Raw genomic sequence first — 24,012 nt, 5'->3', positions numbered from 1 at the left:
TTCCTTGACAGGGTTCTCTCTCTCTCTCTCTCTCTCTCTCTCTCTCTCTCTCTCTATATATATATATATATATATATATATATATATATATATATATATATAGTCCTGGATGACCTTGAAGCAGCAATCCTCCTGTCTCGGCGTCTCCAGAGCTGGAGTTATGGGAGTGAGCCACCTTGGCCACACCCTTCATCACCTCTCAACTCTTGAACCAATGATAAGCGAAATAACAAGACTGGAAGCCAGCAGGAGAGGGGCGCTGTTTCCTGGGTCCCCCTGGGACCTGTCTCCTCCCCTCTCTCTGCAAGTTCTCACCTTTGAAAAGAGGCTGAAGCATCCCAGACGGCTCACGATGCAGTAAACTTCAGGAAGCCGCTTCCCTTTGCCTCCAGGCTTTTTGGGAGAGAAACATAAGGACATCATGAGAGTCACCATCAGCCCAGGAGCGGTCATGTGAGGTCACCCCACTTTACCACGCCGAAGTCTGTTAAAATCCTCCACACAGCCTTGCTTTAAAAATACCTGCTGCATTTATTTGCGTGGGCATGTACGTGCAAGCACGGCTCTCCCGTGAGGGTCAGACACACCATGCAGCTCAGTTCTCTCTTTTCTAAGACAGAGTCACATACCCCGGAGCTGGAGTTAGGAGTGGCTGTGAGCCACCAGGTGCATTCTGGGAACCAGATCCTAGTTCTTTGCAAAAGCAACAAGTGCTCTAAGGCACCCAGCCAGCTCTTCAGGCCCAGTCTTAAGAATTCTTTTTTAAAAAAACGTACATTGGAATCTTGCCTGCAGTGGATGCCAGATCTGCTGGAACTGGAGTTACAGACAGTTGTGAGCTGCCATGTGGGTGCTGGGAATTGAACCAGGATCCTTTGGAAGAGTGGCCAGGGCTCTTAACCGCTGAGCTATCTCTCCAGCCCTGAACCTTCTCTTCCTAGTAACTATTCTGAATGTCCTTACTCAGCAACCAGGGTCTGCTTAGCAATGCTTTACTACAAAGGAGATTTGGCTTAAGGAGAGAACAGTCTTTAATTTGGTAGGGAAAATCAATGAAACATTTTCCTTCCTTCCTTCCCTCCCTCCCTCTCTTTGCTTCTTTCTCTGTCTAACAGCTCTGGCCATCCTGGAACTCACTCTCGAGTTTGAGGCTAGCCTTGAACTCACAGAGATCTGCCTGCCTCTGCCTCCCAAATCTTAAGACCAAAGGTGTAAGCTGCCAAGCCAGCAATGAAGCCTTTTCTTATTGATGGAAATAGAGACATCACCTCTACCTAGGAAGAAAACTTAGAGTCTTCAAACCCCAGCCCCTAAGTGTGTGTGTGGTGCATGTGTGTGTATGCACGCGTGTGTTTGCATGAGTGTGGTGTAGGTGTGTGGTGCACGTGTGTGTGCGTGAGTGTGTGTGGTGTACATGTGTGTATGCACGCGTGTGTTTGCATGAGTGTGGTGCAGGTGTATGGTGCACTTGTGTGTGTGCGTGTGTGGTGCATGTGTGCACGCGCGTATGTGTAGTGTGTGGTGCATGTGTGTACGCGTATGCGTGTGCATGTGCGTGTGTGTGGTGCACGTGTGTGTGAGCATGTGGTGCATGTGCGTGTGTGTGGTGCACGTGTGTTACATGATTTCAGACAAGCTGGTCTTGCTCACCTCTTCCTTTGCTACTTGGGTGACAGGTGTGACAGGTGTACATTACCAGGGCCACCGCTACCTATCTTCTTGCTCCTTGGTAACCTGCCACCGCCTGCTCCTCCAGCAGGGTAGGGGAACCTGAGTCTCAAGGGGTTGGTGCTCCAGGAAGCTGGGCCGAGGGAAAGGCAGCGAGTACTAACCAGCAGTCTCCGGCAATAACCGAACCTTCTGCTCCCGTCTTCTCCAGTTAAGACAAATGAGAACGTTTCGCTGCGGTTGTGAAGACACAAACAGGTTACAAAGCGCGACAAGCCCCAAGGCACATCCCCACCGCAGCAGGGAGCGGCTGCCAGAAGTTCTCATTGTCCATCCTTTTGTCAAGTCACCCAAGTAGACGTCAAGGGGGCAGAGTGAAAATGTCCCGAGAGAGTGGTCCATAACTCTGTCACCCACGCTATCCTAGGGCACAGACAATCAATTACTCACTACTGTGACTGCAGGGTAGGAAGAGGGATGTGTGTCTGTCTCTTCATTAGTGGAAGGTGAGGGTGGGACTTAGGAGATGTGGTTCTCTCACAGAAATGCTCTTACACAGCAGCCTTGAGGCTTGCTTTCAAAACTGCAGGTCAACTTCACAGGTCGCAGCGTCCCTCACGCACTCAGCATCTATGAGCCTACTGAGGTGGGCCAAATGTTGACCGCTAACACCATGCATGCTCTAAAGCAGAAATGTGAACAGATCACGATCGGAGTAGCAGCTAGAGAGGCCGCTGGAATGCTTCCCCATCCCGCGCGGGTGATGGACAGTGGGCCGGTTCCCTAACTTTTCCCAGATTAGGATCATGTTTGGAAGGTTTCTGAAACACACAGACCTCTAGACTGTGTGGAGGCTTCATAAATGCCCTCTTAGAAGGTGTCTCTTGCCTCAGGGAATCTTTAAGAACTCGCAGGGAAAACTAGGCTGGTGCCCATCAGGCTGGCTTAACTCCTAAGTCACAGGCTCTGCTGCCTAAAACCTCCTCACCTCCCCCATCCAACTCTCCAACTGCAGATCTGGGGAGAGGGGCGTTGTCGGAGGCTCTTACCTGCTAAACTCCTGGACCGGAGCCCAGTCCTTGGCATCAGGGAAGCAGAACTGCGGAATAGCCTTCAGTTGGTCCTCAGCCTCTCTCATGAACTTGAATGACTTTTCCAACTGCAAAGAGAAGGAGAGGGTCACAGGCTGAACCCTGATAAGGGAGAAAGAGATAAAGGATCCCTGTCCCTTCTCGGGCTGTGACTACCCGCTCATGCTCCCGGGGAAGGGTTTGGAGCATCTGTGGGCTGTTTTCCCCAAGACGATGTAACTGTAGTATGAGAGCGCAATCAGAATGATCACATGCTTCAGAGAGACATTAGTCTCTGGAATGTATACAGCGCTTCTGCTCAGCAAGGAAGAGCCGCCACGGCAACCCCTGCCAAAGGCGGCTCCCGGAAATGGGAGGCAGCCCTGTTCATCAGCCGTTCTGACCTCCAAGTGCGCTAACACTCACAGTGACTACAGAGAGCGTGACCATATTACACAGTGAGACCAGCTAGCCCCACGGGGCCACTGAATGTGGAAGCTGGACACAGCGAGGCTCGTCCTCGTTTCAGACAGAAGGAGGCATGCCCCAGGATGGCAAGTGATTGGTCCTGGGCCATCCAGTGAGTTTAGAAGGGAAGCAATCCTGACAGTTTGCTCTCTGTCTCCAGCGCTCAGGACAGAACTCAGGCAGTACAGACGGGAAGGATGAGGATGAATCAAATTCTGATTTGGCGATTACATTTAGTATCATGAAGACTGGGCGTGGTCGTGCATACACATAACCTCAGCAACTTTGCTACATAGCGAGTTCAAGGCTGACCTGGCTCTGTGAGACTCTACGTCAAAATAAACTTAAAAAAGATGTAAAGTGATGAGTTTGCTCATTTTATAGATTTTTTTTGTTTTTGTTTTTCAAGACAGGGTTTCTCCGTAGCTTTGGAGGCTGTTCTGGAACTCACTCTATAGACCAGGAGAACTCACAGAGATCCTTCTAACTACCTCCTAGAAAAGGGCTTGCAGTGGAGGTCTGAGTCCAAAGGCTGAGGCTAGAGACGGCGAGCATTCAGCAATCACTCAGCGGATCAGTTCACGGTTTAAAGCCTCTGTTCCCGGAGCGCCAACTCAGGGTTACCGTGTACACAGCAATGCTCTGGGCACTGAAGGCGGTGCTGAATGACAAGACAGGCCTTCGTGCCTGTGTGCCCACTGGGGCCCTCAACCGGGAGAGACCCCAAGATGCACACACTCATGCAGTGGGGTTTTCAGGGCAGTAAAGGTGTGGCAGTTTGAAGGAAGACGGGGAGGTGCCTGTGGCTACTTCAAGGGCCACTGTGCTACCCCACCCTGAGAGAGGGCTGGCTGGGAAAGGACACAGCAGACAGATGTGCAGAGCTCAGGCCTTGGAAGGGTCCTGCACGAGGTGGTTCACAGAAGCCCAACACGAATCAAGGTGAGCGCCCCCTTTCCTGGGACCCTGGTCTGTGTGACTGTCGTGGCCTACCTCCCTATGGCTTCTGTGCACGTATATACTCTTTGAGCATACTTCTGGTATACCTTCCTACAGGGCAGGAAACCTGTTTTATTTATCTTTATAATCACTCGGGGCCAAGCAGAAATGACTTGAATGTCTAAATGTAAATTCCGTTTGGACTGAATTAGAACACAGTGACACTTTAATGCAGATTAAAAGCCTAAGAGTCACTTCTGCGTCACTGCAGGCTTTAATAAGAGCCCTTCATTTTAGGACTCTTATGTATACAGTGTTCTGCCTGGGTGTATTCCTGCAGGCCAGGAGAGGGCACCAGATCTCATTACGGATGGCTGTGAGCCACCATGTGGTTGCTGAGAATTGAACTCAGGGCCTGGGGAAGAGCAGTCAGTGTTTCTAACCGCTGAGCCATCTCTCCAGCCTGTGAGAGGTTTTTGTTGTTGTTTTTTTTTTTTTGGTTTTTCGAGACAGGGTTTCTCTGTGGCTTTGGAGGCTGTCCTGGAACTCACTCTGTAGACCAGGCTGGCCTCAAACTCACAGAGATCCGCCTGCCTCTGCCTCCTGAGTGCTGGGATTAAAGGCGTGCGCCACCAACACCCGGCTTGTTGTTGTTTTAAGACCGGGTATCCTGTATCCCAGGCCTGCCTAGAACTCACTATGCACCCTAGAAGATGACCTTGAACTTCTGGTCCCTTTTCTCTACCTCGCAAGTGCCAGGATCACAGGTGTGCACTTCCCCTGATGCACTTATGTGGGGTTGGGGATCATCTCAGGGCTTCATGAAACTCTAGCACTCTAACAGCTAAGCTGTGTCCCCAGTCCCTGGAAGAAGTCGATTTTGTTTGTTTGTCTGTTTTGTTTTAAGACAGGGTTTTACTATGTAGCCCTGGCTGTCCTGGAACTCTCTGTGTAGACCAGATTGGCCTCCAACACACAGAGATCCACCTACTTCTGCTTCTACCCCTTGAGTGCTGGGCTTAAAGGCTACGCCACCATACCTGGGAGTATCCTTGCCTTTTTTTTTCTTTTGCCAGTTTTTGCATTCTTTAATCTGTCTTCATGGAGCCCACTATGTTTTCCAGTATAGGTTTTTTAAAAAGATTTATTTACTATGTATACAGTATTTTGCCTGCATGCATGTTTATACCAGAAGAGGGTGCCAGATCTCATTACGGATGGTTGTGAGCCACCATGTGGTTGCTGGGAATTGAACCTGGGTCCTCTGGAGGAGCAGTCAGTGCCCTTAACCTCTGAGCCATCTCTCCGGCCCCCCCTTTCTTTTGTTTTGTTTTGTTTTGTTGCTGTTTTGTTTTTTTCATGTGCTTTAGGCCTCACTTTGAAAGTTCTAGACCTTAAGTCTTTCCCAGACTGCCTCACCTCCCTGAATCCAAGGTAACAGCCAGACTGTGGCAGTCCCCGGGCCACCCGTGGAGCCCTGTCTGCCCTACCTTCAGAGGAAACTGCTGGGTGAGTTCTGGCACATAGGCAGCCCCTGCCTGCTTCTTGTGCAGAGACACGACCACAAAGTACTCGAAGAGTTGCCTCTCCTGGTACTCGATGAGATCCCGGTCCAGCGATGAGTACCGAGGGGCCTGCTTGAGGCGTGACTTCACATTGACCAGGCGCCGGCTGTGAGCTGCAGGGGGTGGGGGGAGAAGCCACAGACCTGGTGTGACCCATTTGCCAATGTGGAATTTGCTCGGTGCCTGACACATTGTGTAATTTCTAGCTTCAGTACTTTTTCTAATTCTCCCCCCCTTCCCCCAGGCTTTGCGATCTGGAAAGTCAGTGGGAAATCCTTTCCTCGGGCCTCTGGCCAAACTCGAGGAAGGGGCAAGTGTCACTTGCAATGCACAGGCCAGGGGCTCAGGACTGGCAAGGGCTTTGCCATTAAGCCTCAAGTGGGAAGTTCCACAAGGCTTCGCCTCCATCCGCCTTTGGGGCGGAGACTTATACATTTCCCCTTGCGCTCTTCCATCGTCTTTCAGTTTGGGTGAGCGCGGAGCTTTTAAAGCTGAGAGCTTTGGGAACATCCCATGTGACCCAATGGCAGAGACCCAGCTACCTTAAGAACTGATTTCCACCTCTGCCCCAGCCAGTTCTCTGCAGTGGGGACAGACTTGCTTATTGTGGGGGGTGGCGTCAGAGGTAATTTAGGTGGAGCCACTAGGTGGACGAGTCTTGTCACCCTCATCAGCACCCGCCACCCTCTCTGTTCCCCAGGGAGTCTGAGACATCTCAGAACACTCACTCAGGCTTGGACCTGGACCACTGAATTGATTCCCCAGGGACCAACCGTTTCTTACTGATTTCCTCTGGTAAGCAGGGAACCAGAGGCTCCGAGGGCTTGAGAGATTACCTGCCACACTCACAGCCACTACCAAGGGTGATGCCCGGGCAGGCTCAGAGCCTCGGGGCAATGGTCACACCTCGGTCCCCGCCTGGCCCACCCACCTCTGCTCGCTCGCACTTCAGGTCCTGCGGTCCTCCCGGACGCTCGTGCCTGAACAGGCTATGTCCGTCCCTCCCGCGCCCTTCTCCCCTCCTCACCTTTCAGCTTCTCCTCAGTGTCGCTGTCGGACTCGCTGTTCTCATCTGTCACTGGACCAAAAGAGCAAGGCAGGAAGAGGCAGATGTGAGTGCCAGCGCAGGACACGGACCCCAAACTTCTGGGCCGCAGGGGGTGCTCTGCTAACTGTGTAAGCACGTCCAGTCTGTCAATTTCCCAAATTCTGCTGCATTTGATGCGTCAGCAAACCGATCTGACTCTGGGAGAGGTGACCCCTCTAGCAGACCTCAGCAAGAAGAGGCGGGAGCCCTAGCTATAGCTGAGTGGGGTGTGTGTGTGTGTGTGTGTGTGTGTGTGTGTGTGTAGGCGGCTGCCAGGGTCAGGTGACACGCGGCCCTCAGCTGAAGCACGCAGCACTGTCCCAGGGGAAGGGCAGATGCGGCCACTTGCTTCCTCCTCAGCGAACCGTGCCTTCAGTGTCGTGAGGACAGCCCTGCAGGGTGGGGCAGAGGCATCTACCTTTCCCTGAGTTGCTCTCCGTCGACTGGGATAGCCTCTTCACACGTTTCTTTCCTCTCCGGGCCTCGTAGATGGCATTGATCCGCAACACCAGCTGCCAGATGGCAGAAGAGAAGCCAGCGTTAACCCCCTCCCTGCTGCGCATGGCTGTCCGGGGCTGACAGAGCCCAGGGAAATGGGGAGGGGCACACTTTCCCCTGCCTCGCCTGCCCTCTGATCATTGTGACCACACTGAAGGAGGCTGTCCTCACTGTCCCATGAGCAGCCAGGGTCTAAACAGTCGCGGACCCAGCTGAGACACTTGGGAGGCTGGGGGGAGGGACACACAATTTCCCGGCTCACAGTGTCACCCAGCTCTCCCCCTGACGCTTTTTTTGGAGGCTGTCGGTCCAGCCTGGCCTCGAACTCACAGAGATCCGCCTGCCTCTGCCTCCCGAGAGCTGGGATTAAAGGCGGGTGCCACCACTGCCTGGCGAAATACTCAGTTTGTTTTTCTACCATACTTTTAATTTTCTGGCCCCCTCTACATCTTGGTCCCAGCAGGCCGTTTCTTTGGCCTCTTTCATCCAATGCGCTGCTCATCTACAAGATGAGGGTCAGGCTGTCTCAAGAGTCTCTTGTCTTTAACTCTCTAGGCTTCCATGACTGAGAGTTTCAGCTGTCCTCAGATGTCCTCCACCCAACGGGCGCCGTTACTAAAAGGCACCTTCAGCGGAGCCCCAGAGGCCACGCTCGACCTTTCCTTTCCACAGGGCGGCCTCCAAGCTAACCCGGGTGCGAGAAGGACGGGGAAATCTGCCACGCACAGCTGAGGCATGTCAAATAGCAGGGGAGGGTGGGGTCTGGGGCTACAGAGTCGGCTCAGTGGTCGAGGCTGTTGGCTGCCCTCACAGAGGATCCATGTTCGGTTCCCAGCACGAATCTGTCGGCTCACAGCCAGCGGTGACTCTAGTCCTATGGGATCTGATGCCTTCTTTTGGCCTCTGCAGACATGGGGTACACGTTACACACAGGCAAAACACCCCTACACATAAAATAATAGATAGCTATATGTTTAAAAGACCTTTTTTTATACACTGGGAAGAATAGGAACAGCATAGGTCTTGGTGTGTGAGTGTGAGAGAGAGAGAGGCAGAGAGACAGAGAGCGAGAGAGAGAGCCAGAGAGAGAGAGAGAGAGAGAGAGAGAGAGAACCAGGGAGCAAGAGAGAGACAGAGAGAGAGAGGCAGAGAGACAGAGAGCAAGAGAGAGAGAGCCAGAGAGAGAGAGCCAGAGAGAGAGAGAGAGAGAGAGCACAGCTATTAGGCCTCTATCCAATCACCCTGACCAGCTCTCTTGAATGGATACCAGCTCCAGTTGTAAGCCAGACACTGAGTAACTTAGCAAGACCCTGTCTCAAAAAAAAAAAAAAAGTTGGGGAAAAAAACAGTTGGGGATATATTTCAATGGTAGGGTGCTTTCCTAGACAAGTGTGAAACTCCCCTCTCTCCCTCCCTCTCTCTCTCTCTCTCTCTCTCTCTCTCTCTCTCTCTCTCTCTCTCTCTCTCTCACACACACACACACTCACAGAGGCAGGAAAAGACTGGAACCAAAAGGCTAGCTAAGCAGACAGGGAGAGGAACAGCCTAGGGGAAGAACACAGAACCGCAATAATAACTGAGAAGACGACCCACATTATCCTAGTCCGCTGGCTTCTCTGTGTCCCTCGTTCCACAGTGAGGCAGGAAGCAGAGGCCCTCATACTATCTCTCCTCAACTTCCTCTACAGAGAGAGCAGTGGGGGGGGGGGGTGTTTCCCAGACCTCAAACCCTGGAGGTCATGTGTTACCCTGGGGATCATTTTCTTCTTCCTGCCATTCTGCAGGTCTCCGAGGTTAAAGAAAGTGTCATCCGGGCTGCTGGGCGTAGAAGGAGGGCTGGCCCTCACAGGGGACCCAGTCGCATCCCGGCTCAGCTTCCTGGTGTCCAGCAGTTTGAAGCTTCTTCTTTCCGAATTTTGCCGGAAAAATGCAGACTTGGACAAGGCCTGCTGTGTGAGAAAGGAGAGAGGCATAAGTCCAGATAGAGGGGCCACGGTGGGAGGTTCCAGGGCGGAGACAGGGAACTAACTGAGCAGGCTGGGCTGGGCTCCCAGGGTGCCTGGGGTTTGCTACATTAACCATGCTGTGCTACCATTCAGTTGTAGGAAATTTATGTGACAAAGGATGTAAATCTAATCCTCTCTCTCTCTCCCCCTCTCTCTCTCTCTCTCTCTCTCTCTCTCTCTCTCTCTCTCTCTCTCTCTCTCTCTCTCTCTCTCTCTCTCTCCCCCCCTCTCTCTCCCCCCTCTCTCTCTCTCTCTCTCTCTCTCTCTCTCTCTCTCTCTCTCTCTCTCTCTCTCTCTCTCTCTCTCTCTCTCTCTCCTCTCTCTCCCTCTCCCTCTCCCTCTCTCTCTCTCTCTCTCTCTCTCTCTCTCTCGTGGTTTTCCGAGACAAGGTTTCTCTGTATTGTTTTGGAGCCTGTCCTGGAACTTGCGCTGTAGACCAGGTTGGTCTCAAACTCACCGAGATCCACCTGCCTCTGCCTCTCGAGTGCTGGGATTAAAGGCGTGAGTCACCAACGCCCGGGCTCTAATCCAATCTCTTTCAGACAGGTAGGAAGCCACCTGCCTCCCTGGCTTTACAGATGAGGCTGGATGATAAAAGTAAACTTTTTTATTTGTAGTATTGGCATTGAGTCTAGGGTCTTACACAGACAGGCTCTCTACTAACAAGCTAGAGCCCTATTCCAGGATTTTATTTCTAAACAAGCCTCTTTCAAATCAAAAGGTAAATAAAGAACTTATTTAAAAGTTTACCAGCCGGGGCGTTGGTGGCGCACCCCTTTAATCCCAGCACTCGGGAGGCAGAGGCAGGTGGATGTCGGTGAGTTTGAGACCAGCATGGTCTACAAAGAGAGTTTCAGGACAACCTCCAAAACAATACAGAGAAACCCTGTCTCGAGAAACAAACAAACAAAAAAAAGTTTACCAACCAACAGGGGATGTAGCTTAGAGGACTTGCCCAGCATGTGCAAGACACCAAGTTTGATCTCTAGTACCCCCCAAAATAAAAATAATGAACTTTACTTTTGGCATGGTTGTGTGGGCTGTGGTTCTAGATCTTGGGAGGACCAGATGTACAAGGTGCTTGAGACTCTATCTCAAAAAAACGAAATTTACAGTTCATAACCCCAAAGAGGGTCCACTCTCCTGATAAATACTACAAGTTGATGAGTACAAGCCCACTCAAACCAACAGAAAACAAAAGATAAGAATGTTCACAAAGTAGGAGTGTAAAAATCTTAGCTTTCTCCAAAAAGAAAAGCGAATTCAAACTCCACCATGGAAACATTTTTTCCCCCTACTGGAAAACTATAGAACGTAAAAATACTTGCTAATCACTTTTTGGTGAGAAGGTGAGGGGAAGTGTTTTCCGTGCACCACTGGTGAGAGTCGAAGCCAGCAAACTGCACGGGGGTGAGTTAGACAAGCCTAAGGAAATGACAATGGACGTGACCTCTGACCCAGCCCACCCTAGGAACTCCCCTCACCGATAGATACACTCATATCTGGCTAACATTACATTGTACAAGGAGAGTTACGCTCTGCATGGCACATAATCACAAAACACTGCAGACAACCTAAATGCTCGTTGACAGAGGTGGAGCAAACCAATTATGAAGTATCCAGACGGGGGATAGTATGCAACTGTTAAGAACGAAACTTAGCACATTGATATAAAGGTTCTTTTCACATACATGTTATTATTTTTTGTTTGTTTGGTTGGTTTTTGGTTTTTCTAGGCAGGGTTTCTCTGTGGCTTTCTCTGTGTCCTGGAACTCGCTCTTGTAGACCAGGCTGGTCTCAAACTCACAGAGATCCGCCTGCCTCTGCCTCCCGAGCGCTGGGATTAAAGGTGTGTGCCACCACAGCCCGGCTATTTTTAAGAATCTACTGATTTTCAAAGGGACTCTAGCCAGCCGCAGCCAGCATGGCGGACATGGCTACGGCAGGCCCTGCCCTTCTCTCCCGTTCCCTCCGCCTCACTCAGAGCTGCTAGATTACACTCCTAAAGCTGGCCATCAAGGTCTACTTCCTTACTTGACGGCTTCCCCGTCCTGAGGCTGACGACCAGGCTCCAGCCATCAAAGTACTGAAGTCCAGCAGTCAAAATCCCCTTTGGATCACCTACTTCGCATGTCCAGTTAAGATCAAACAGCTCATCCTAACATGGGGTTTCCCCTTGTACCTTTATAAACTGCCATTTGCCTACGGGCCACATCCATCTCCTCTATCCAGAGGCGGTCCCTTGTCCCACTCTGGGGCAAATACCCCTTTCCCTTCTCTCTTGTTCCCTTCGCCTTCTCCCTGGTCCTACATCTTCTGTCTTTTCCCCTTATCCCTGCCCTCTGGGGCAAATTAATCTCCTTTGTGCTGAGACCGTGGTCTTGGGGGTCCTGAGCTGACATAGATCCTTTCAATGTTTACGTGTACAGGTGTTTTGTCTGAATGTTTGTGCATCATGCACATGCCTAGTACCAGCAGAGGCCGGAAGAGGGTGTAGGGTCCCTTGGAGCTGGAGTTACAGACAGCTGTGAGCTGCCACGTGGGTGCTGGAGCTTGAACCCGGGTCCTCTGGGAGAGCAGCCAGTGCTCGTATCTGCTGAGCTACCTCTCATGTTATAATTTTTAACAACTATTTACTGTAAATGCACATCACTCATGCACGCAGAGGCCAGATTTTCAGGACTCAGTTCTCTCCTTGCTTTTGAGGCTGGGTCTTTCTTGTTTCTGCCCCTGCGTTGCACACGCAGAAATCCTGATGGTCCTCGGGTCTCTGCCTCTCATCTAATCATAAGAGGGCTGGGGCACAGATGCTCACCACCACATCTGGCATCTCAGAATTACCCACTTGTCTACTACTGAGCATGTGAGCACAGGGTGTGCATGTGGACGAGCATGTGAGCACAGGATGTGCATGTGGACGCATGTGCTGCCGCACACATGAAAACACCAGAGGAACAGCTTCCGGCTCGTTCCCTCCCTCCAAGCGTTACAGCTTTACCTGGTTTCTGGGGGACCAAACTCAGCTCGTCAGGCACGTGCAGCAAGCGTTTTCACCCACTGAGCCATCTTGCTGGCCCATAGGGGCTGGAGAGATGGCTCAGCAGTTAAGAGCACTGGCTGCTCTTCCAGAGGACCTGAGTTCAATTCCTAGCAACCACGTGGTAGCTCAGCAACCACCTGTAATGAGATGTAGTATCTTTTGTTCTGCAGGCATACATGCAGGCAGAACACTGTATACATAATAAATAAATCTAAAAAATAAAAGCAAGGCACGGCACGCTGACTCTGTGTGTTTGAAGACGGCAGCATCCGGCACAGTGCCTGACACTCAGTGGGCATTCACTGTCCTTGGCCCTCCTTCCTGTCGGTGCTCGTATTTTCCCTACCTAATGTGTGTTGTTGATGCTATGCTGGCTGCCTTTTTCCCTTTGGGGGCCGTTTTGTTTTTCTGACTATCTTGGTGTCTGTCAGTTTTCTCTAAGTGCCCTTTGCCAAGCGGCTCCTCCGTATTCACACTTTCATCTCGGGGAATAAGATGTTTGCACAACTGTTTTGCTTTTATGGTACTGGGGGGGGGCACACGGAGGATCTGGAGTACACGAGGCTGTTCCACTGAGCTATCCAACCCCAGACCTTTGTCACTTTTCCAGACCTTTGTCACTTTTTCTAGACTAAAATATGTTCATGTTTTCCCCTGTCGTTCATCTAACCACTTGTCTGTCAGGTTTGCTTTTTTTGACTGTTTGTTTTCTAGACAGGGTTTCTCTGTGTAGTTTTGGAGCCTGTATTGGAACTCACTCCCCGTAGACCAGGCTGGCCTTGAACTCACAGGGATTCGCCTGCCTCTGCCCCCCTCTCAAGTGCTGGGATCAAAGGTGTTCGCCACCACTACCTGGCTTTGCTTGTTTGTTTGTTTTTGAGACAGGGTTTCTCTGTGGCTCTGGAGGCTGTCCTGGAACTCGACCAGGCTGGCTTCGAACTCACAGAGATCCACCTGCCTCTGCCTCCCGAGCGCTGTGATTAAAGGCATGCGCCACCACCCGCCAGACTCTGTTTTGTTTTTGTAATAAATATTATGTAGTTACTTATTTATTTTATGTGTATGGGTATTTTGCCTGCATATATGTATGTATATCACATGTGTACCTTGTGTCCAAGACCAGAAGAGGGTGTCAGATCCCCTGGAACAGGCTAGAGTTACATGTGGTTGTGAGCCACCATGCGGGTGTTGGGAAGAGGAGCAGCTAGTGCTCTTAACCACTGAACCATCTCTCCAGCCCCTTCATTCCGGTTCTTAAAAGATTTATTTTCTCATTTTTTTTGTCCCTGCCCTGCCAGTGTCTGATTTATTTTTTAATCAGGTGTGTGCATGTGTGTCTGTGTACACGAGTGTGAGTGATTGCAGAGGCCACAAACATCACGTGCCTTTGGGGCTGGAATTACAGGCCATTGTCAACAGCCTGACATGGGTACTGGGAACCAGACTCCAGTCCTCTGCAAGAGAAGTTAAGTGTGCTTATCCATTAAGTCATCTCTGTAGCCCTCTGATGCCCTCATCCTTTACCTAGACAATCTTTCTCCTGGGCTGGCGAGATACCTCAGCAGCTGCCAACTCTGAGGACCTGAGTTGGATCCCTGGGTCCCACATGGTAGAAGGAGAGAATCAACTCATGCAGGCTCTTCTGACCCCCACGGGCTACTGGGAGAAATAGTACTTGGGTGTATATACATACTATATGCAAATGAATACATGAGAAAAATTCAGAAAAAAAAGAAAATTTATCTCTTGTTAGATGTTTAATAAATACTGGATTCTCTTTTTGTCTGGATTTCCTTGGTTTGTTTTTGAACATAGTTTATTCATTAATCCGTCAGTAATTTATTTCATGGTATGGTAATCTAAATCATTTCCCTCTGAGCTAACTTATCCTTATTCCATTTAATGAACGAGTCTTTCTTTCTCAATTAATTTACAGAGCCATATCTACCGTACCTTAAGCACTCACAGAATAGGCCTAGTTTGTTCCACTGAATTTCCCAGTCTCGCTTAGTTCCAAGTAGGACGTATTTACAACTTCAGAGCCTTTTCTTTTCCAATATTTCCAGGAACAAAAACTCCTATCTGGCCCGTGGCCGGCTCTCCTGTCATCATATATGTCTACGAGAAGCAAGGAGTCGTTCAGCACAGGAAGCTCCCAACAGTAGAGGGCTAAGCGGCTGAGAACAGTATGGGCATCTTTATCACCCTGGCACAGGAACAGGCAGGCTTCTTAGCCTAATTCCACCTGCGATGAAGCCCAAGAAAACGCCCTAATGCTCTTGGCGCTGAAACACACACACACACACACACACACACACACACACACACAACAGCTGGCAATCAGCGGGTATCTGACCCATGAAAAGATCTGAGAAGGGAAGCAAGCAAAACAGGGTACCGGACTCCAGACAGCACGCTAAGGAGCCTGGCAGGAGCCGTGTGCAGGCCGCACCCAGGCCGTCACTGCTGGGGAGAAGGGAGCCGGCGTGTCCTAGAGCACCTGCTTATCTAACTGTCCAGGGAGCTTTGGGGAGGAGTGGGCTTGCAGCGGCTTCCTGTTTGACAGGAGGGAGGACAGCAGACACGGGGGCGAGCCTCTCAAGCATTCAGCACAGCCTGAGGCTGGGTAGGAAGAAGCAAATTTCTGACCAGGAGTCTTTACCCAGGTCGATGAGGCTCCAAGGGGGAAAGGGTACCACAGTCAAGATGCCTGTTGGCTGACGCTTTTGAAAGCAAGGGTGTGAGGCTTAGGCTTAGTAGGAGCCAGTGGAGTTCATCTTCAAAGGCAGGTAGTCTGTACAGCAGGGCGGGCCAGGCCCTCCCCGCTGCAGCTTCTCAGCCATGCCGAGTCCATACGCAGCATCTGTAACGTACCGAGGACTGAGTAGGGCAATACAGCCTTGTCCATAAAAATCTCCTACAACTTCACTCATAAAAACCAGCAACTGGCCGGCCGGTGGTGGCGCATGCCTTTAATCCCAGCACTCAGGAGGCAGAGGCAGGTGGATCTCTGTGAGTTCGAGGCTGGGCTGGACCGATAGCCTCCAAAACAATACAGAGAAACCCTGTCTCGTAAACACAAAAACAAAACAAAACAAACAAACAAACAAAAAAACAGCAACCGGCAAGAGGCTACCCTAACTGTAGCATGAAAGGGCAGCCACTGTCGGGCCTTAAAGGTGGTATTTTCTCAGGCTGCTGTCTAGCAGATTCTGCTGTTAATAGAAGGACCTCACACCAGCCTGCACAGTGACCAATCCGACCCTATCTCCTTTCCAGTGCACTGGACACTGAGGAAAACCTGTAGAGGCTGAGAAGCAGACACGGACGATCTCGGCCTGAAGTCTGACTTCCCCGTGCAAGCCTCGTGGGTTGTTTGCAGGGGGCTGTGACGGGTCCTGGCATGTGACATCTTGACGGGAAGGAGGTGGCAAGAAGCCTCCTCAGAGGGAGAGATCGTGGACTGAAGCCAAGATCATTAGCCCTTTTTAGCTAAACAGGTGCCATAATATTTTAGGAAAACCAAACAAGGAAAAGGACTGCCTCCGGGTAGCACCGTCTTTCTTTCTCTGACGTAAAAACTGGTCCTTGACAGCTGTAGTTTCACACATCTGTATAATCACAACACTCAGGAAGCTGGTGCAGGAGAATTACAGTGTGAGGCCAGCCAGAGCGAGACAGAGTAAGGACCCCCACCGCCCATGCCCCACCCCGTCTGGGAGGTGGCTCTGTGGATAAAATGCTTGCTGTGCAGGTTTGAGGACTGCAGTTCAGACCCCGGCACCCCCACACACAGCTGGGCAGGTGTGACGGCACCGTCCGGAAGCCTGGAGCCCAGGAGGCAGTGACGGGATTTCCTGAGCAAGCCGGCTAGCCAGAGTGGCATAGCTCCAGACACAGGAAGACTCTCACCCACTCACTGAAGTGGAGAATGGCTGAAGAAGACCTTTCCACGCACGTGTGCAGTGCACATATGTAGTACACCCACGCACCCCCACACAGGAGAGCATACAAGCATACGCCACACACACTCACACAATTTCTTTTTGAGTTGCTGCCACATTCTGGGTACAGTAGTAGGTAAGGTTATATAACACACACAGACCTCACAGCATCTGCTCCGGCTGCACATCTGCTCTTTTCTAAGGAGACTTTGTCCAGTTGTCCCTCCCTTTCCACTGGGACAGGGCAGGAGCTAATTAAACGAACACCCCGAAGGTGGCTTAGAGCTCTCTGAGACTAGCAGGGGAGTTCAACACAGAGGGGTTGCCTCTGCTACTCCTAACTTCGCAGATGCAGCCCAGATGTGGCAGGATGCTCCGTGAATAGCCGATGAGCTAGACGGGAGGAAGCGGCGGTCTGCAGCTGTCCCTTGGGACAGGGACACAGACCAGACACCCAGACGTGAGAACGGAGTAAAGAACGTCAGATGCAGAGCCCCAGTTTCACTGCATGAGCCCTAAAGCCGGCAGTGTCAGGGGCACTGGCCAGGGCACAGTACTACCCAGGACAACCACGCCCGGACAGAAAGCTTGACTGCCGTCACTGCTACCCTAGTTTGGCCGCTGTGGTGGCCCAGGCTCCAAGGTTTGCCCAGCTTTGTCGGCCCTTGTTTAGTTTTTCTAAAGAAGTGTCTAAATCCTAGACGCATCCATGCTCCAACCGAGAACACAATACGCGCTCCCAAGGCGCTGCTGATCACGCATTCCTCATGACGAGTCTTCTCCGTGTGAAAGTTGGCTGGTTCAGGCAAATGCTGAGGCAGCTCACACGGGCCCGTAAGTCTAACCCCTCACAATAGCTTATGTCCCCGGTTCTTCTAGATCTGAGGCTGGAAGAGTTCCTCCCTAGCTGATACCAGGTGTAGAAAGCACGCCCTGTGAAGACCTACCCCACCTTCCAGCAAATGCTGACTCTGCCCTGGGGGACTACAGGAATACAGTGCATTTCTCGGCTGGAGACAAACCCTGACAATGGAAATATTCTGGACATGTACAAACAGGCACGAGTGTTCAAATACATATATTCTTTACGTTAGGAGATAGTCACTCAGGGATTAAGAGCTATCACAGAGTATGTGGGTTCAGTTCTGAGCACCCACACGAGGGCTCACAAGGCTCACAACCACCTGTAGCTCCAGGGGTCTGATGCCCTCTTATACATAAAAAACATTGTAAGTACTTTTTTTTTTTTAAGATAGGGTCTCATTGTAGGTCTGGATGCCTGGAATTTACTAGGTAGAGCAGGCAGTCCTCAGATTCACAAAAGGTTCACCCGCTTCTGCCTCCTGAGGGCTGGGAATAAAGGTATGTGCCACCACACCTGTCAAATAAAGAAACCTTTTAAAAAGTGTGCACAAGCCGGGTGTTGGTGGCGCACGCCTTTAATCCCAGCACTTGGGAGGCAGAGGCAGGCGGATCTCTGTGAGTTTGAGGCCAGCCTGGTCTACAAGAGCTAGTTCCAAGACAGCCTCCAAAGCCACAGAGAAACCCTGTCTCGAAAAACCAAAAAAAAAAAAAAAAAAAAAAAAAAGATGCCCTTATTTACCTGTTTGTCTATGGCTGTCTTTTCTTAAGCTACTCTACGCTGGAACTTACTACGTCAATAAGACTGGCTCTGAACTTTGAGTACCAATCCTCCTGCCTCTGGTTCCAAGTGTTGGGACCGCAGGTGTGGTCCACTACTCCTGGCTCAGGACCGTTTGAATGAATGCCTTGCTTTTTAGTGACCGACTTAGGGAAGTGTCCTGAGCTAGGGACCCAAGGGTACTTTAGGGAGCTCTGTGGAGAGGGCTGGTTGCAGGAGCCCAGCCCGGCTGCTGGGTAAGGCAGACACAGGTGCACGGGAGGGACTGAGGTACCTTGGTGGGCGTGTCCGGGATGGAGGATGTGGGAGAAGCCGGGAAAGCCAAGACACACTTCGTGCCCAGGCAGCGGCCGTGTAACTCGATGTCCTCATAAGGGTTTTCCTTCATGGGTGGATCTGCGATCAATGGCAGAACAGGTTAGGAGGGTTAGCACTTCGTTTTTCTCTCTCTCTAAAAAAAATTATTTTATGTGAGTGCTGTTTTGCCTACACATATTATCCATGCGCCGTGTGTGCCTGATACCTGAGAAGGCCGGAAGAGGGTGACAAACTGGAACTGGAGTCGCGCATGGTTGTGAGCCTCCGTGTGAGCGAGTGCTGGGAACTGAACCAGGGTCCCTGGCAACAGCGGCCAGTGCTCTTACCTGCTGAGCCATCTCTGGCCCCTGGACTTTTTCTTATGGGACCACTAGGGCCGCCATCTTGGCCTCCTCCTTCATGCTCCCTTGTGGCAGCAGACCCTGGTTTTTCACTAGGTGGCAACTTCCCATCTCCTCACTTGTAGCTGCATCAAATAAACGCTATTCCCAGTCTCTGGGCTTGCTGCTCTGTCTGCCTCTGAGGTGAGTTCAGGAGATCTGACAGCCAGCCCAGGCCTAAGGCAACTACTGAATGTCACTTCTGGCTCCGAAAATGAAAATGGAACATAAGCTGGTCTGGCCAGAGTGACTCCGGACTTTTGCTGGGACTTGCAGGCCCAAGGCTCTGGTTCTACAGAGGAAAGCCTTAGATCCCAGGGAGCTGGGAGCCTGGTGACAGCGGGAAGCCCCACTGGTAACAAAGCCACCCTGGGAGCAGAAAGGAGAAGCCAGTTTGGGTTGCAGATTCCCCCAAACCACCTTTGTTATCTTGTTACAAAGGGGGGAACCCAGCCTGACACTGTGGTTCAAACAGCTCTGCTAGGCCCTCCTGCCTCCCGGGCTTCCTCCTTTCAGGACCATTTCCGGTACTGATGACTGTCTGCGTGCATCTACGCAGCCCTCACGTGGGCTGCCCACTCTCTTCAGCTCTTTCCTGGCTTTAAGGTTATATTGAGCTTTTACTCATGATTCTAAGTTAATGTGTTTATGACAGTTAAAGTGTGATGAGTGAATTTAACATGTCTAAGTTTTATACCATCTTGTACAAGCTATTCCTGTGATACAAAACCAGTTTGTTTTGTTTTGTTTTTCAACTGAGAGGATTCCTATGCAGCACACTTCCCTGGAGGAGGCTCATACCAAGCAAGTTTTGCTTTCTTTTTTATTATTTCCTTCTACATCAGCCTGGTATTTCTCTTTCATTCCTGCCAGTTCTGGGTAAAGCAGCTCTAGTTCTGGGTTTTCTGGGGCAGCAGCGCCTCGGTGATGCTTAAAGATCCAGGGTACGTGTGGATCCTTTGGGGCTTCATGTGAGACTACAACACGTTCGTTAGCATACCCAGAACCCCAACTTCTCCAAGTGCCCCCAGAACTGCTCTGTTGAAAGCCAGGGTCTTTCACAGTCTCACCAGTCCTTAAGCAACCTTGCAAGAGAGCCACCATCAACTTACAGAGACAAAGAACTCAAACACTGAGCCCTTACGTCGCCAGCTGAAGTCACAAAACTAACAACTAGCAGAGCCAAGATTCTGCCCTGGATCCTCAGGTGCAGGCTTCCTGTTTCTTGAATCAATCACTCTGCTGGGGCTCAGCGGTTCATCGTCAGCTGTTCCTCTCTCCTTCCGCCCACCGAGGCCCGCTTTCCCAGCCTGCTTCACTCTCCCAGCATGCCTCACTCTCCCAGCCTGCTTCACTCTCCCAGCATGCCTCACTCTCCCAGCCTGCCTCACTCTCCCAGCCTGCCTCGCTCTCCCAGCATGCCTCACTCTCCCAGCCTGCCCCACTCTCCCAGCCTGCTTCACTCTCCCAGCCTGCCTCGCTCTCCCAGCCTGCCTCGCTCTCCCAGCCTGCCTCACTCTCCCAGCCTGCCCCACTCTCCCAGCCTGCCCCACTCGCAGCCTGCCCCACTCTCCCAGCATGCCCCGCTCTCCCAGCCTGCCCCTCTCTCCCAGCCTGCCTCACTCTCCCAGCATGCCCCGCTCTCCCAGCCTGCCTCTGTCTCCCAGCATGCCCCGCTCTCCCAGCCTGCCCACCCCGCTTTCTCACACATTAACTGCAGATCTGTCTGTCTCCACGTGCACGCTTGTGTGTTCCAAGCAGAAACTCCATTCCAACTCTTTGTCTCGGACAGAATCCACTCGCAGCCCTCCGTGCACGCTTTGGCCTCTTACCTAGGATGTCTTCGTAGACGTTCTCCTCCGATAAAGTGCGTGCGAGTCCCAGCTTGGTCTGTGCATACCAATCCACCCTGCTGCTCTCACAGGAAGACTGCTGTAAGTCTTCAAACTCATAGGACTTTCTGGGTTGGGCACCGGGGGAGGAAACAAAACGCGAACTTGGATCAGTTCAGGCTGGTTCTGAACACAGGAGAGGCCAGAGTGCAAAAGGGGCCAAACCAAAGCTTTCAGGCCGGGGTCGCTGAGCCGTAAGCCAGGGCAAACGCCTGCACTGCAGCAGAAACCCATCCCCAAAGGAGGAGCTATCACTCTGTGAGCCTCTTCTGCTTCCATCCAGGGCTCCTGCAGGCAGGACAGAGGGACCAAGTCCCAGAGCTCCAGCAGATGGTGGGGGGGTCTGGGCTGGGACACAGGTGTGAGCTGTTTTCTCTGGGATGGTGATGTGTACGCTGTACTGACTCTGACCTCTGAAGGCAGATGATGGGGTGAAGGTGTGGTTTGCAGAGTAGAGCCCTAACAACCAAAGATGTTTGCATACTTCAGGGCACGGGTTCCAGTGTCTGGCTCGCTTCTTTACAGTGCATGCAATACAACAGCTAATTTGGATGGTCCTGGGGTTTGCTGGGATGGAATTAACCATTATCCAAATGGCCACTGCTGGACACCCAGACTTTAAGACACACCTTAACTCTGTTGTGGTTTTTTTTTCCTACATTATGGGAGCAAGATGCTAACTTATGAGGCATGCTTTGCGTTTGAAGCCTGACACATAAAAGCTTTTGACAGTCTAAAGAGCATTAAGAAAGACTGCATTTAAGGATCTGAAGTTTCTTTTAAAAAGCTGATTAGGACACAGGCAGTACATGTCTGCAATGCCAGCCCTTGGGAGCTAAGGCAGGAGGATATGATATCAAGTTCTAGATCAGCCAGGTCTACATAACCAGACAAAGCTAGGAGTTGGGTATTGTGGTGCACGTCTTTAATCCCAGCATTCCAGAGGTAGAAGCAGGCAGATTTATGTGAGTTCCAGGCCAGCCTGGTCTTCATAGTGAAGCCAGCCAGAGCTACATAGTAAGATCTTGTCTTAAAAAACAAAAACAAAACAAAAAACCAGAAGTACAACACAATAATAGTAATACTAAACAAATAAGAAAAACAAAACAAAACAAAAAAAAAAAACAAATAAGAATTGGGCATGGTGATTGCCGGGCGGTGGTGGCGCATGCCTTTAATCCCAGCACGCCGAGGCAGAGGCAGGCGGATCTCTGTGAGTTCGAGGCCAGCCTGGTCTACAGAGTGAGTTCCAGGACAGCCTCCAAAGCCACAGAGAAACCCTGTCTCGAAAAACCAAAAAAAAAAAAAAAAAAAGAACTGGGCTTGGTGATTAATGTTTATAACCCAGAACTCTGGGGCGGGAGCAGGAGAAGTCAGTGGACCCAGCTGCGCTTAGGCTACGAAGAGTTGCAGACCAGTCGGGGCTGTCGATCCCGCCTCAAAACAAACAACAGAGGCCTCACATCAAATGACAACAAACATAAATAACAAACAAAAATCAGAGCCCATGAGATGGCGCCTGCCACCAAGCCGGCTAGAGCCTCACCTCGGAAGAAGACGGGGAGTCCTGCAAGCTGTCCCCATTCCGGAGTCACAGTACCCAAGTGCCCGAGTGCCCTTATCTCTCTCTCTCTCTCTCTCTCTCTCTCTCTCTCTCTCTCTCTCTCACACACACACACACACACACACACACACACACACACACACGCTCACACACACACGCTTACTCACACACACACAGAAACAGACGTCATAGAAAAGCAAAACAAACGAAATAAGAAACAAGCAGCCACACTGCCAACCATCCACAGCTTCGTGCAGCTAGGTAAGTGACCTCTCCCTCAGTCCCTGGCTTTTTTTTCTTTCTTTCTTTTCTTTTTCTTCGAGACAGGGTTTCTCTGTGTAGCCCTGTCTGTCCTGGAACTCGCTCTGTTGACCAGGCTGGCCTTGAACTCACAGAGATCCGCCTGCCTCTGCCTCCGGCGTGCTGGGATTAAAGGCGTGCGCCACCAACGCCTGGCTCAATTCAGGGTTCCTAAGTGTAGCCCTGGCTGTCCAGGCTGGAGATCCTCCCGCCTCTGACTTCCAAGTACTGGGATTAGAGGCGTGCACCACGGAACTCGGCTCAGTGCCTGGCTTTTTGAGAGAGGGTCTCTGGCTATGTAGCTGGGGCTGGCCTTTGGGCTTGCCATCCTCCTGCCTCTGCTGCAAAGCTTAACTTGTAAAGTAAGCTACCACAGGGTTTCCTAGTGGCAGTTCCATGTCTGTGTTAAGGTACTGGTTTCCAGGTGACAATGTGTGGAACCTAAAAAGCCACATTGTGAGTCAACACAAAGTAAGATCCACCGAGGAGCAAGGAGGAGTCACACATCTCACAGGAACAGTTCCCATAACTAAGGAAAGGAAAATGGCAATTTTTGCAAGGTCTGGTTTATCACTGGCACCTGTTAGCATCGTGTGTGTGAGATCTGGCTTCCAGGGACATCTGTCCTCTTGCTCTGAGGTTCAGGTGAAGTGAGAAAAACATATCCGCTAAATCTTAACCTGACCTTGGGCTAAAACTGAGGTCAGGCTGACCCTCAGGCATGTACAGTACTTACAGGAACTGTGCTAACCTGTATTGTTCTATTTGAACAACCACAAGGCTTTGTGCTCCCCTGCTAAACAGTGACACTACGGTGACACAATTTCATTCTATCCTTATTAAAGTTCAGATCCTTAGCCAGGTGTGGTGGCACACACCTATAATGGTGGCTTCCATCTTTGATCCCAGCACTCGGGAGGCGGCAACACACTCTGAGGAGAAATTTGCTCGCATGAATGACTGGTCTACTGTGCGGATTCTCTACAAACAACTTTAAACTCGAGAAAGGGGCCTTTCCAAAGGTGACTGACGATAATCACAACCAAACAGGCCTCTATGCCCAGTACTCATGCTGCACACCACCCACAGGTGTGCCAAACACCTTCTGCGGGTCACTCTGTGCCCGGAATCAGTGAGCCAAAGGCAAGGAGCTGCTGCCTTACGATGCTCAAGAATAGGAAGAATCCAACCTCCTCTAAGTTCTTTGCCTTCCAGGCACCTCCAGTGATCACATGACAGCTGGTTTTAGAGATGTGACTCTGATCTCACTGTTGCAGTGAACTCCCTTGCAACTCAGGCTTGGTCCAATTAACTGTGCAGTTGAGGATGGTCTCGAACTTCTGATTCTCTTGCCTCTACCTCCTAAGTGCTGGGATTACTAGTGTACTAGTGTCATGAATATTAGGTAAGCAACCGTGACAAGCCCAGCATGTCGCCCCCCTCCCCAGTGAATTTCCTCTCTTCTTCTTTTCTTTCTTAGTCCCTTCCTTTTCTAGCCCTCTATCCATGGGAGTCTAATCCCAGCACTCAGGAGGCTGAGGCAGGGGATCTTGAGTTTGAGGCCAGCCTGGAATGTATCATGAAATTGCCTCAAAAAACTTTTTATAAAAATGATGACCAAGGGCTGGAGA

General features: G+C 51.0%; 1 protein-coding gene across 9 annotated transcripts in view; it reads right to left on the bottom strand.

The window, feature by feature from the left end:
* The window catches only part of Dennd2a (DENN domain containing 2A), a 91,132-nt gene that overhangs the window by 20,809 nt on the left and 46,311 nt on the right, over positions 1-24,012 (bottom strand). For 7 of the 9 annotated variants that reach the window (XM_040728800.1, XM_040728799.1, XM_040728793.1 and 4 more), the window contains exons 4-12: positions 20,458-20,585; positions 18,202-18,323; positions 9,044-9,244; positions 7,216-7,309; positions 6,738-6,788; positions 5,636-5,823; positions 2,718-2,827; positions 1,833-1,902; positions 316-393 (exon numbers count right to left, since the gene is read on the bottom strand). In XM_040728800.1, the coding sequence (XP_040584734.1) occupies positions 316-393; positions 1,833-1,902; positions 2,718-2,827; positions 5,636-5,823; positions 6,738-6,788; positions 7,216-7,309; positions 9,044-9,244; positions 18,202-18,323; positions 20,458-20,585 (1,042 nt within the window). Of the gene's footprint in view, positions 1-315; positions 394-1,832; positions 1,903-2,717; positions 2,828-5,635; positions 5,824-6,737; positions 6,789-7,215; positions 7,310-9,043; positions 9,245-18,201; positions 18,324-19,737; positions 19,757-20,457; positions 20,586-24,012 lie in introns of those variants that run through there. The other 2 variants (XM_040728798.1, XM_040728801.1) reach the window with 2 other exon arrangements.

The sequence above is a fragment of the Mesocricetus auratus genome, unplaced genomic scaffold (genome assembly GCF_017639785.1).
Source record: "Mesocricetus auratus isolate SY011 unplaced genomic scaffold, BCM_Maur_2.0 Super-Scaffold_100019, whole genome shotgun sequence".
Taxonomy (NCBI): domain Eukaryota; kingdom Metazoa; phylum Chordata; class Mammalia; order Rodentia; family Cricetidae; genus Mesocricetus; species Mesocricetus auratus.
This window is presented reverse-complemented; position numbering and strand designations above follow the sequence as displayed.